The 13,475-nt window shown below is 39.7% G+C and overlaps 1 protein-coding gene across 1 annotated transcript in view; it reads right to left on the bottom strand.

The window, feature by feature from the left end:
- Positions 1-5,837, bottom strand: part of CABCOCO1 (ciliary associated calcium binding coiled-coil 1) — a 111,415-nt gene extending 105,578 nt beyond the window's left edge. Inside the window, exon 1 of the mRNA XM_026504292.4 lies at positions 5,420-5,837. Coding sequence (XP_026360077.2) covers positions 5,420-5,494 — 75 coding nt within the window. The 5' untranslated portion in view covers positions 5,495-5,837. The remainder of the gene's footprint in view (positions 1-5,419) is intronic.
- Between the last annotated feature and the right edge of the window lie 7,638 nt (positions 5,838-13,475).

The following is a 13,475-nucleotide window of genomic DNA, read 5'->3' on the forward strand; positions in this document are numbered from 1 at the left end:
AAGTCTACTTTTTAAAAAGTCACCATGCCCAGACAGTTGTACACTTGAAGTTCTACCTAACAATGAAGAACACATAAATTCTGTTAGTGTAATAATTACAGACTGTAAACAATTCATTTTTAAGAAGCCGGCAGAGTCTACACACAAAAACCTAAACTAGCACAAAATGGAAATTATAAACCAAGTCATTCATGAATTCAGATGTAAAAATTTGAATTAAAATATTATCTTAGAAAGTTGAATCCAACAGTGTACTAAAAGAAAAAGAAGCTATCATTATGACCAAATAAGGTTAATTTCAGAAATGCAAGGATGGATCATCATTAACAACAACATACTTTTTATGTCAAATTAAATGGTAAAAAAAAATGATACAATAATGAAATAATAAGCAGGCATTTGCTAGAATTCAGCAGCAAAACTCTTAGTAAAATATGAATAGAAAAAAAATAGCTTAAACACAAAAAAGATTATTTGCCAAAACATCAGATTGAATGGTGAAGAACTGAAGTCATTCTCATGAAACCAGAAACTAAAAACGGATTCTGGCTAGTAACATTATTGTAATTCAACACTCTATAGAGATTCCAACTAATATAATAAGAAAACGAAATATGTGGCTTAAATATTAAAAATGAAGAAATAAAGAAATCTTTATTTGAAGATTACATGGTTGCATACCTAAGACACCTGACATTGTACTAACATGGTTTCAGTTAATAAGAAATTTGATAAGATGGTTACATAACACAAATATATGAAGGCTAACTGCTTTTCTCTATATTAGAAACAAATTAGAAATGGAAATGGCAGAAACTTGATTAAACTATACTTGGTTATAAATATAATAAGAAAGGTATAGGGCCTACAGAAATTAAAAACTTTATCAAAAGTTTAATCAAAAACTTAATAAAGGAGATTTATTGGAAACCTTCAAATTAAAAAAATTAAATCCTTCCCACGTTATAAATGTAATGTGATGACAATTTTAAATCTCAACTGTATCATTCTGGCACTTTGTAAAATAATTTTTAAAAATTCTTATGGAAGAATACATATATTTTCTAAAAGAAAAATAGCGAAAGGAACCTTTCCAAATTAGATATTAAAGCTAAATATAAAATAGTATGGCATTGACATAAGAATAGGCAAACTGGTCAGTGAAAAGAACAGGATATTCAAAAATATATTTGTTTTTTTTTTTTTAAAGATTTTATTTATTTATTTGACAGAGATAGAGACAGCCAGCGAGAGAGGGAACACAAGCAGGGGGAGTGGGAGAGGAAGAAGCAGGCTCATAGCGGAGGAGCCTGATGTGGGGCTCGATCCCATAACGCCGGGATCACGCCCTGAGCCGAAGGCAGACGCTTAACTGCTGTGCCACCCAGGCGCCCCCAAAAATATATTTGTAATAATATATATAAATTTTCGGAAATTCAAAAATACATATACATGTATACAAATTTATATGTGTGTGTATATATATATATGTGTGTGTGTGTATGTGTGTGTGTATATAAATGTTTGTAGTCTCTCTTCTGTTCCACTATTCTGCCCATCCTTGTGTTCATTCACATGTATATACACATAATGTGATAGTGGCAGTCAGTCCATTCTCAATGGGAAGAGAGAGGACAGTTTATTTAGTAAATGAAGCTGTCATAACTGATGGTTCATGTCTAGAAGAAAATAAAATTAAATCATTTCAAATATACCAAATATATCTATCAAAATTAATTTTAGCCATGTTAAAGACCTAATTTTAGTAATAATACTTTAAATATTAGAAAAAGAGTAAAGATTACTTGCATAATCTGAAAGGGAGGCTGAAGAGAGGAGAAGCAGGACTTTTAAAGTAAGACAGGAAACCCTAAGACCACTAGTAAAAAGAAAGACAAGCCTAAATTTTTGTCAAATTCTCCACACCCACAGCCACTACTTTCAGAGGTTCTAAATGTTTTATAAATAATACTACTGTATATTAACATTTCGAGGAATATTAGTACTGTCTTCTCAACAATATTTTAATTAACACTTTTGGCATCCTCCCCGCGGTCCTACTCAGGTTTTCCTACAGTATGTGCTGAAAATGGCTTCAATAAATCTCTTGAGTGACATAGAAATTGCAGGACCCTGATCAGCTTGCTGCTCAAGTTGAGCCCCAAGTGTTTCTCTCCAACCAGCTGATGATGGGGTGGAAGCTGTTTTCAAGGTCTGTAGGGAGATCACCTAACGTAGAGAGAATTGTCTGTGAACTCCTCCTAGACATGTTGAAGATCTCCAAGGCAAGACACCATCCTTCCACTCAAGATTATGTAAGTGTCCTCTTATCCTGATAAAGTCTCAAAGGTATTGAGACATGGTGACTTTTTAAATGTTGTCTATTATGGAATATAGTAACACTTGGAGACATTATTCAGAATAAGCAAATGGGCAACAATCATTTACATTTTCTTTTAGGTCTCTGATGTGAGTTGAAGTATAGTCCTTTCATGTATGCTACTTAAATGATATTTCCCAAATAATATTTTTTAAGACACTAAGGAAGTCAGTTTAAGAACCAACTACTGATAAAAGACTGATGCCTAAATTCTAAGTATTCATTTATAAATTCATTTACGATTTAATTTATAAACATTTATAAATTCCTTTCATTTACAGATCTATACATAGCAAATAGTTTCAGATTTTTGTCGTTTTTGTCTGGTCTTATGCATTTTGTTTTTAAAGATTTTATTCATTTATTTGTCAGCGAGAGAGACAGCCAGAGGGAGAGGGAACACAAGCTGGGAGAGTGGGAGAGGAAGAAGCAGGCTCTCAGTGGAGCAGGGAGCCCGATGTGGGGCTCGATTCCAGGACCCTGAGATCACACTCTGAGCCTGAGCTGAAAGCAGACGCTTAAGGACTGACCCACCCAGGCGACCCTGGTCTTATGCATTCTTATACAGATATCTCCCAAACATTGAGTCTTACCTCTTAGAGGGAGGCATTAACTCCCATGTTACTAAAGAAACTGGAATGTTAAATTCAGAAAGTTGGCAAAAAGAGTTTCTGCAAGGCTACAGAAAAAAAATCTTCCTGGACCTGCATCTCATGTCTGCTTGTTTACAGTTTCTCAATAGATTTTGGTCTATGATAACGATCTTTCCTGGCATACATCAGACCACCTGTGATTTTAACTAGTTATATTTTATTGAGTGCCTACTAAGTGATTGGAATAGTTGGTTGTTTTTGTTCTAGGTACTGGCAACAAATAAGTCTGGAAACCTCAGACTACTGGAAGCTTATGCTTTATTTCTGATTGACTTGGCAAGAAAAAAAAATATTTCACTACTGCTTGGCTAGGATGACTAGATGGTCTACTGGCTAAGTCAATTTGGAAACAGAATTTATTAGAAATGACACCATAAGGGACTAGGTCTTGGGGGATCAACTCTGGAAAGAATCTGACCTGAGAAGAACATTTCAGTATCTAACTGAAAATCAGTAGCCTTGGGAACGTAGATTCTGAGAGAGGGGTCTTTGCCATCTTTTCCATGTAACCCCTAAAACACATTGTGGGCACCAACGGGCAGCCGGCAGGCCTGATCACTCTAACGAATGCAGGCTCTAGAGATCCACTGGCTTCTCTGTGACCTACAGGAACTCTGCTTTCATTAGAATGGAAAACGGTGTTTTTCCCACGGTGTAGCAGCCTGTTCATCTCAATACAAGCTAAGTGAGTACGGCTCACTGAGTCCAAATTCCATCTCGATTTCTTCAGTTTGTTACTAACTAAAAGACTGAGCATTTTCTGAATTGCTCGTCACAGGGAATACCTGCTCCTCCAAGAAGTTAACAAATGTGCCCACTGACAGTGCCAAGATGGCAGATAATCACCTAAGGTCTGTAACTAACTCAATTCATCTGACCCATCCAAAATACAAAAGTGATTTTCTTTTCCCCTGGGACATGGCACTTCTTTGCATCTTCAAAAAAAAAAAAAAAAAAAATTATGAGGGTATTTCTTTTTCTTTTCTTCCTTGTTTGTTTTTTTGGTTTTTTTTTTTTTTTTGAAGTGCAGATTCACTAGCCCCAAATTATCAGAGTCATCTTGGAAAGGACATATCTATATCTACATGGATAAGTAAGTATATGCAAATGTACACTGACAATTGAGCATTTTCATAAGTATGTTTTTGTATATTTTTAAATAACATGACTTAATTGGGAAATTTTCTCTGCCACTTTTGAAATTTGTATTACTTACATTAGAGATCACAAGGGAGTAACTAGCTTAGTAACCAGCTTATCACATTAAAATGTATTTTTAATGTATGCTAATTTCAAAAGGCTCATAGGACAGTCAGCATGCTTTAGCGGTCTGCAGTATTGGGAAGAATCTCGATTGGGAACGACTTGTATATACATCTCTGCGGCAAGGCACTAGATAATTGGCTGTGTGTTTCTACATTTAGAAAATAGCAGCTAATACTTAGATTCTGCACCAAAAAAAAAAAAAATGTTATTTAGACTAATAAAGGAGTTGAGCAAAGAAATGTTAATTATAACATCATTATTCACCTCCGGTCTTAAAAAAAACTGAAGACAAAACTTCATAGAACAACATGATGGACTCTGTGAAGATTTAAACATTTTCTTTTAGCAATATCTGGAATAGCAGATATGTTCTTAATTAAAATCTCAGGATACTAAGCTTCTGAGTAATTAAAGTTACCTAAAACCCATTTATTATTGAGAGCTGGTGTTGGGTAGAGCCTAAAGATAAATCCTTCTTTCTTTCCCCCCCCCCCCCCCCCACATACAGGAAACCACTGGGGCCCAAGGAAGTTAAATAACTTTCCTAAAGACAAGGTGACAATGAGCAACTAAGCCATAACCATAAGGCCGATTTTCCAGGGCCCCTCCTTTGTCCTATCATGTATCTCTTTATTTAGAGAAGCGGTAAAAGAATCAGGGTGACACCAAGCCCTGGCCTTCAAATATTGATCAATCTACTAACAATGAAGAGTTATTATTCCACGACACCTTTGAGTAATATAGGAACTATGATCACTGCAAAAGAATTAGCTGGCCCATTTCCGATTCCAAGACCCCCTTTCGAGTGCAGAGAATCCGAGAGAAGCACGGACGTTGTGAGGTCGCTGGGACCTGGAACCGACCAAGAGGGAATTTCTAGTTTCTACTCCAGGGCACCTCGCGCGGCGCGCCGGGGCGGGGACGCGGCCGGCGACAGGGCTCGGGGAGCGCCGGGCGCTGCCTCAGCGACCCCCGCCCGCCTCCCGGACCCCGACGTCTCTCCGGGCCGCGCTCCCAACGCGGGCGCGGGGCGCCTCCCTGGGGACGGGCTTCAGCCGCGGGCACCGTGGGCCTGGGGCGGGCGCTCGAGAGTGTCGGGTGCCGGGAAGGGGCCGCATACCTCCGACTCGGGCGTGGTTCCCGCCGGGGTCGTCGCCGCGGGGCTCGTTCCCCCGGGAGTGGTCCCCACGGACATCGTCAGGATCTCGCCCCGGAGGTGCGGCCCTTCGTCGCCTAGGCAACCGGGGCGGGGCCGGGGGCGCGAGTCTGGGGAACGGATCCCTCCGCGAAGAAGCTTCCGGGTCGGAACTTGGGCCCCACCGGGAGAGGGCAGGGCCGGGACCCGGGCCGCTGCGGGGCTGCTCCGCGGGCAAGACCCCCGCCGCGGGGCTTTGAATCATCCGGTAGAAACAGACTTGTTCCTTTTAGTAAGAATGAAAGCAAAAAGGGAAAAAAGGCAATTTAAATAACAGCAATTTAAATGAATTAGTATGTGGGGAAGTGTCTAATGCTAACACAGCAAGTTCTCAGTAAATATTAAAGTGAGATATTCTTGGAACTTGATCACTGATTGACTTTTAATATTAAGGAGTTACTGTAATTTTAAAGCGATATGATATTATTGTCATGTTTAGAAGAAAAAAGTGTCCCCTTCGAGATACCTATGAAAGATTTAATGATGATGAAGTGATAGAATGTTTGCATTTACTCCAAAATAATGAGGGGAGGGGCTTGGATCATTGAGTGGAGTTAGGGTAGGTGAATCAAGATTGGGTACGTGGAGGGAGCAGGGTCATTACACTCTATTTTAGCTATGTTTGAAATTTTCCATAATAAAGCATTTAAAAATAATATATCTAGTGGCTGTATTAGTATTCTTCTCTGGATGACAACACCCGCTTTGAAAATTCACCTGTATTTACCTGCGTGGGGGTTGCTGTGCAGAAAGTTTACTGTAAAAATCAGACTTTATGTAAGTGCTTCGGTTTCCTCATCTGTGAAATGGGATGGTAACAGCGCCTGCGTCATAGCATCGAGGATTTAACATGTGAATATAGGAGGATTTTACATGTGAGGATTTAACATGTTAGTATATGAGAATGTATAGAACAGTGTGTGGCCCCTATAAGTGTTAGATGTTATTAGAATTAGTATTAGTTTGTATTATGCTTCTCCTGACGTTAATCCACCCTGTACATAGCTGCCAGGATAACATTTCATCGTGGACCTCTTCTTTTGCCCAAAGCCTTTCAGGTCAAATTGAACACTTTAGCTTTACATAACCTCGTGATAATTGTGCCCGATTGCTTCGCAGTTCAATTATGCACACAATTTCTACTGTCAACTTATGTTCATGCATTCTCCTATTTTGTGTATGTTTGATCAATGTTTCAAGTGGATTGTAGTATCCTTTCCTTGATACCTTCACTCTTAAAGAAACTGGTTTAGTTCCTAATACAGAGCAGTCATTCAACAATGTGTTTATGACTTCCAACCCCATTTAAAAAGAACTGCATTAGAACTTCCTCAATTAGTGAAAATATAGTCGATTTATAGTGAATGCCAAAGTTAAGACAAGAGCTACCACCTCACAAACTCATTACAATGCTTAATGATTTGATTGTTTCCTTCTGATAGCTACTTCAAAGAAATTGAAAATAACAAGTCACCTTCTGCTAGGTGACAGCTCTCCTCATTCTTTAAATTTAGCATTTGGTAAAGTGCTCAAGCATTGATCTCTCTAAACTGCAGTTCTAGCTTCCTCAAAGTTCTGATGTATTTTTCTGGCCTTTAATTGTCCTGCTATTTCTTTAACAGTTTTTAGGTTTTCTGCGCCCCTTTTTTGGACTAGAAGGATACTCCATTAAAGATGGAATCAATTTTCACAGTGATGGGAGAGTTGCCTCAGAGAGGGGAGAATTGTTTTGTAGGAATTCCAGTTTTACTGTATTTAATGGTGTCATTTATTGGAGAAGTCATTTTCGAGGAGGTAATTTAATTTTATGGGACACAAAATTTTTTGCCCAGTAAGGAGTGGTGTTGAAAGCCCATTAGCCTGAAGGTTACTTTTAATTTGCACAAGTTGAAGCTGATTTTAGCCTCCCACTTCTTTTGTAGGGAGGTGCCAACAAGGAAGACAAATCTCAGTAGGTGATGTGCTTTCTTACATGGAAAGGTCAGTTAAGTCTTCCTTCTCAGGTCTCTTTTGAAGATAAAGGCTTCTAACCAAAGGCTGTAACATTCCATTTTTTATCTTATTGTTGTAGGATGGAAGAGAAAAGGAAACATGGGTCTTGTAGTTTACAATTATTGTTTGAAAAGACCTTTGACTTTTACCACATCACAGAGAAATATGGGATAGCTCGGTACTGTTATTTTGATCCATCGGATTGGCCCCTGTGCTCATGAAAGTACTTCCATCCATATACCTGTACACCTGTGCTTTTTACAAATAGAATCAGATTTTCTGGAAAAGAGGCCTTTTCACAATTCTGCCAGTTCAAGGATTGGATGTTTAAAGTAAACCCTACTTGTAAATACCTGAGAAACATTTAGGAAAGAGCTAGACAATGCTATGATGGATGTTGTCGGTGTAGTACGGCAATAGATGGCAATGAGCTCAGACAGCGAGATGTCAGCTCACTCCTTAGGGGAGGGAAACATTTCCTGGTGCCTGTGTTCCTGGCTCCTTTTAAGTATGAATGAAGTTCCTTAACAACAAATGACATAATGTTGCTAATGCGATTAATGACATACTAGTAGTTCAAACAATGTGATTCCTGAGGTCATCAAACTTTTAACGCTCATGATGATCTTGAGTGGATCAAGCTGGAAATATTCCAATTTGGTCTTTAAGCAATTCTGAGACACGACAACGTTCTGAAGATGGAATGCAGATAACATGTTGTACCTTAGCCTTGAAATGTGTTAAAATTGTTAGATGTAGAAAGAAAAAAATATATAAAAAGCATTTAATTTGTGAGTAATTGCCTTCATTCTCTGTTACATATTTAATTTTAGCCAAGAAAGTATTCCAATAGCTAATCAATTCTGAAATCTATTCCGTTTTCTTAGCCTTTACCTAATCCTCAAATCTGGCCACCTTATTTCAGTCAAGTGCCTTAATCTGTTCAAGTCATATGTGAGCACATTTTAAAGCCTAATAAAACATGTTTAGGAGATGGCATAGTAAACCTATTGTAGTAGTTTTAAGTAATTCTAAGACTGACTATGGAGGCTTTTACTGAAAATAGATTTTCAGTAAATAGTTGGTGCAATTTTGACATTGTTCGTTACTTGCAGCTGGTCTTCAGAACTCTTTACTCTCCATCGTGGGTTTATCTGTTATTCTCTCTTTCTCCAGTTACTCCCTTCACAGTGGATCCTTATGCTCTTCAAATGAAAACTCCAAGTCTCTTTCCCTAATCAGAAAATATTTTCCTAATCCAGAGACCACATTAAGATAGTTTTATAACTTGTTCTTTTTCTTCCTGATCAATTTATTGAAAAAGTGGGATCTTACTCCTCATCTCTCTTTAAACCACTCTATGCCCTTACTTCCTTTGCTCTCCTCAAGCCATCCCCCCTCAAGAGCTGCCACTAGGCTCTGTTTTCCTTGGTGTGTGGACATTCTCTGTTTGCCCTTCCTATCCACTCCTTTCCTTCTCCACTCAGCCTCGTGACCTGGAAGTTTGACCATATGGACTCCAACAGCTGGGTTTACTACATTTCTTGCCTTCTGACTTGTGGTTCATTTTGGCCAATGGAAACACCAGCAGGAGTTCGGAAGGGGGAAGAGTGAGGTGAGGGTCATTTATTCTCCCTTGTTTCCTCCCTGCAGGATAGTAGGCTGGAAGTACTGGGTTTCTACACCAGAGGCCTTCAAGGCCACAGCCCATCCCTGAGCTTCTCCAGAGCTATAGCTCTCGGGGTTTTGGTAACCCTCTCCCCTTTCCCCTTCAGACCTAGGAGCGGTAATGCTTCCCTCCTGCTGCTAGCCCCAGGATGGTTCCCCATCCCTTGCTGGTTTCCCTTATGTCTGCCCACATGTTTATAAATAACTCCTCTACTATATTTTCCTCAGTTCCCACCTTTTGCCATCTGTTTCCTGCTGGTATCTTGACTGATATCAGCAAAAATTAACTCCAGAACATTTAACACAAAAGACTAAGCCTGCTTGCTCAACACCATTTTTGTCCACCATTTAGCTGTTTTGCAATGAGCAATATCGTCCAGAAGAAATCTTGAACAATTATGTAGGTAGGACCGCATCCCACCCTCCCTCATTCTCTACCTGGAGGAGCTGCGCCCAAGTTCCGCTACCCTCAGGATTGACGGCAAGCAGGGGAGTACTGTAACTACTCTTGGGACCTGTGTCATCCATGTCCTAAGCAGCTGCCTGTCTCACACAGCTCATATAAACTCCTGGCTCCCCACATTCTAACCTTTGTACGCCTAGCAGCCTATACAGTCCCCTTGTTGACAAAACTTCTTTAAAATATGTCCTATAAAAACACAAAATAACAGATCACCTGGGCCTCGGCCCAGATCCTGCTCTCTCCATGAATGATGGGAAGTGTGGGGGAGGAGCAATGCCTTCTCTTCATGCCTATCCTGGCCCTGAAGGTTTGACCTTTCCCAGTAAAACCTCCCATGCCATGTGGTATGGAATCTGGAAACCAGGAGGGTCACAACGGCAGGGGAGTGGCTTGTGAGAATGCATGTGGTTCACAGCTTCACTTGTCCCAGCACATTTAGATTTATAATCTGTATTTGCACACAAGTCCTACTAATTATTTTCATTTACAAATTGTTCCTTATTGAAGTATTTATGTTAATAGTTTCATCATTCCTTTTATGCTTCAGTGAACTACTTTTGAATCGTTGATTCATATTTGTGGACTGGTAATTTAATGCCAAAAACCAAGTTAAACCTAGGCAATGGCATACATATTAGGTGAAATGCTTCAGCTGATGAAAACTGGACTCTGTTTCCAGAATATTAGCCAAGGCAGCCTGACCCAAATTCCTAAAGTGCAAGCAGAATCTTTAAACACACGATTTGAGTTAGGCGTAAAGAATGTTTGTAAAAATCAAAATTCATCCCATATTTTACATTTGTGAAATATGTATGATCCAAATAGTTGCATTGATGTGTTCCCCTTCTGAAACTGCCCACAAGCGACTGGGTGCCACTTCATTAATGGCAGAGACTCCATTACTCTCTCAATGTATTTTTGAGAAAGCTTATCCTGGGGGATTCTGGGAAGTGCCTTGACTGGATGGGTGAGCGTTGCCTCCTTCTCTGCACTACCTCCCACCCCATTCTACTTTTAAATATAGCAAGTCTAATTTTACCTGTTTTACATAATAGCTTTCTTATAAATTTTGTTAGAAGGAAGGATTGTGAGCTTGAAAAGTTTGAAAGCTACTAGATAATCTCTAAGGAATCTTCATCTCTGGAAATGCTATTACAACATAATTTCCCAAAGCATTCATTGTCTAGAATGTTCACTTTGGCAAATAGACAATATTACTGTTATTAAACACTTCTGGTGTATATGCATGCTTATGATTCTAAGAAAGTAAAATAACATACATTATGTCATTTAATCATCTGAATCCACTGTTAAAAGTATTCCACATAGCATTGCTTTTGATCAAGGAAATTATTTCACAGCAAAAGAAGCATGGCAATGGGCCCACGCTTGTTGGTCTTAACAATGTTCCCCTCATCCTGAAGAGAAGCATGTAATGGAACAGTGGAACTTGCCTGGCAGGGCTAAGGCAAGTTTCTCCAAAAGGCTGTCTAGGCTCTGAATAAGCATCCAATATATGGTGTTACTTCTTCCATAGCTAGGATTCATGGGTTTGGGAATCAAGGCATGGAAGTGGTAGGGGCAACATTCACTCTTACTACCCTAGTAAGCCACTGGCAAAATTTTTGCTCCCTGTTCCCATGACCTTCTTGTTCCCATGACCTTCCCCCTGCTGGCCTAGAGGTATTAGCTCCAAAGGGAGGAATGCTTCTACCAGGAGACAGAGCAATGAGCCCATTGAACTGGAAGTTAAAACTGCCACCTGACCATTTTGGGTTTCTCATGTCCCTGAGTCAACAGGCAAAGAAGGGAGTTACAGTGTTGGCTGGGGTGACTGATCCTTAACACCAAGGGGAAATTGGGCTTCTCCCCAATAGTGGAGGTAAAGAAGAGTATACCAGGTATACAGGATACAGGAGACCCCTAAGTCCTCTCTTAGTATTACCATGCCCCATGATTAAGGTCAGTGGAAAACTACAACCACCCTATCCAGGCAGGACTACTAATGGTCAAGGCTTTTCAGGAATGAAGGTTCAGGTCATCCCACCAGGTAAAGAACCATGACCCAGCTAAGTTACTTGCTGAAGGCAAAGGGTATATGTAATGAGTTAGTTGAAGAAGGTAGTTATAAATGCTAGGTATGACTAAAGTTCAGTTAGAGAAACAAAGACTGTAAATGTTATGGGTATTTTCTCCATATTTGTTATGAATATGTTTGTGTATATATGTTTTCTTTCCTCTCTTTCTCTCTCATGTAACATGAGATGTATTGACTTTACATCGTAGTATTTATGTATTATTAATTTTACATCATGGTATTCAAGTTACAGGAAATTGAGGAGAAGACTAAACCTCACTCTAGGACTTTACCTTCTTTTCTGGGGAATAGGTTGGTGCATTTTCAGTCATACAGAGGTTACTTGTATCATGTTAAGCAGAATTACAACCATGTTATTTTCTTTATTTGGAGATTAAGTATGGTTTAAGGAGATGCACACAGGTGCCAAGCTGACAAGGTATAGACTTTTGACACCTAATTTTTATTTATTTATTTATTTATTTATTTATTTATTTATTTATTTACTTATTTATTTATTTACTTGAGAGAGAGAGAGAGTGAACATGAGTGTGGGGCGGGAAGGAGGAGCAGTGGGAGAGATTCTTCTCACAACCCTGAGATCATAACCTGAGCCAAAACCAAGAATTGGACACAACCAACAAAGCCACCCAGGCGCCGCAGGTTAATTTTACATGACAGCTTGACAAGGCCACAGGGTACCCAGATATTTGGCTGAACATTATTTCTGAGTGTGTCTGTGAGGGTGTTTCTGAATAAGATTAGCATTTCAGTCAGTAGACTGAAACGAAAGTGGATTGCTGTCCCTAACGTGGGTGGCATCATCCAATCCCATGAGGGCCTGAATAGGAAAGAATGTGCTTTCTCTGCCTGGCTGTTGAGCTGAAGCAGTCTTCTTTTGACCTTGGACTCAGAGTAGGAGTTATGCCATTGGCTTCCCTGGTTGTCAGGCCTTTGAACTTGGACTCCACCATGGCTTTCCTAGGCCTTCAGCTTGCAGAAGACAGACAGCTTGGTCTTCATAGTCATGTGAGCTGATTCTTTATAACAAATCTCTTCCTCTCTCTTAGTGTATGTATACATAGCCCACCAGTCCTCTTTCTCTGGAGAACCCTAATACAATGGTATTTTGTTTTACAGATGAGGACATGGAAGCTCAGAGAGCCAACTGACCTAATGTCTGTAGCTAAGTATACAGCAGGCAGGCCTAAGTATGAACTAGCTCCTGTGATCGCATGGCCCACTCTGCTCCCTGCATCACACTTCCTCAGCTGTGCTGTGCATTCAAAAGCCTGGGTGATTTGATGAGGTTCCTCACTGGAAACTTTCCACTCCCTTCCATGTTCTCCTCTCATCCCTGCCCTGCTTCCCCGTGCCCTCACCATTCATTTAGTGTTTTACTCTTGGCAGGTTATTAACCAACGTATACAGTCATAACTAAAGTGTGAGGTGATATGACTTAGCACCTATTAAAGTATATTTGTATTTTACTGGGAGACTCCTTAAAGATGGAAAATTCTTTTGTAGCTCAAATGCATGAGGTTTTAATAAAGGATTGCCGAATTGTGAAGTTTATATTTTGGAAACAGAAGGTCTCCTCTGGTGTCTTCTTAGACCTCACCTAGAGATAGCTTAATTCCATTTACTAGAGTCATAAGATACCGTGATTTCTTCTATACTCCACAGCGGCTATCACAGTGCTCTGGCAAGCATCCAATTAATAGGTAGAGCAGGATGGTGAAAATGTAAACAAATCAATAAAAAATATTCTTGTAGCTATG

Source organism: Ursus arctos, unplaced genomic scaffold (genome assembly GCF_023065955.2).
Source record: "Ursus arctos isolate Adak ecotype North America unplaced genomic scaffold, UrsArc2.0 scaffold_7, whole genome shotgun sequence".
In the NCBI taxonomy this organism is placed as follows: Eukaryota; Metazoa; Chordata; class Mammalia; order Carnivora; family Ursidae; genus Ursus; species Ursus arctos.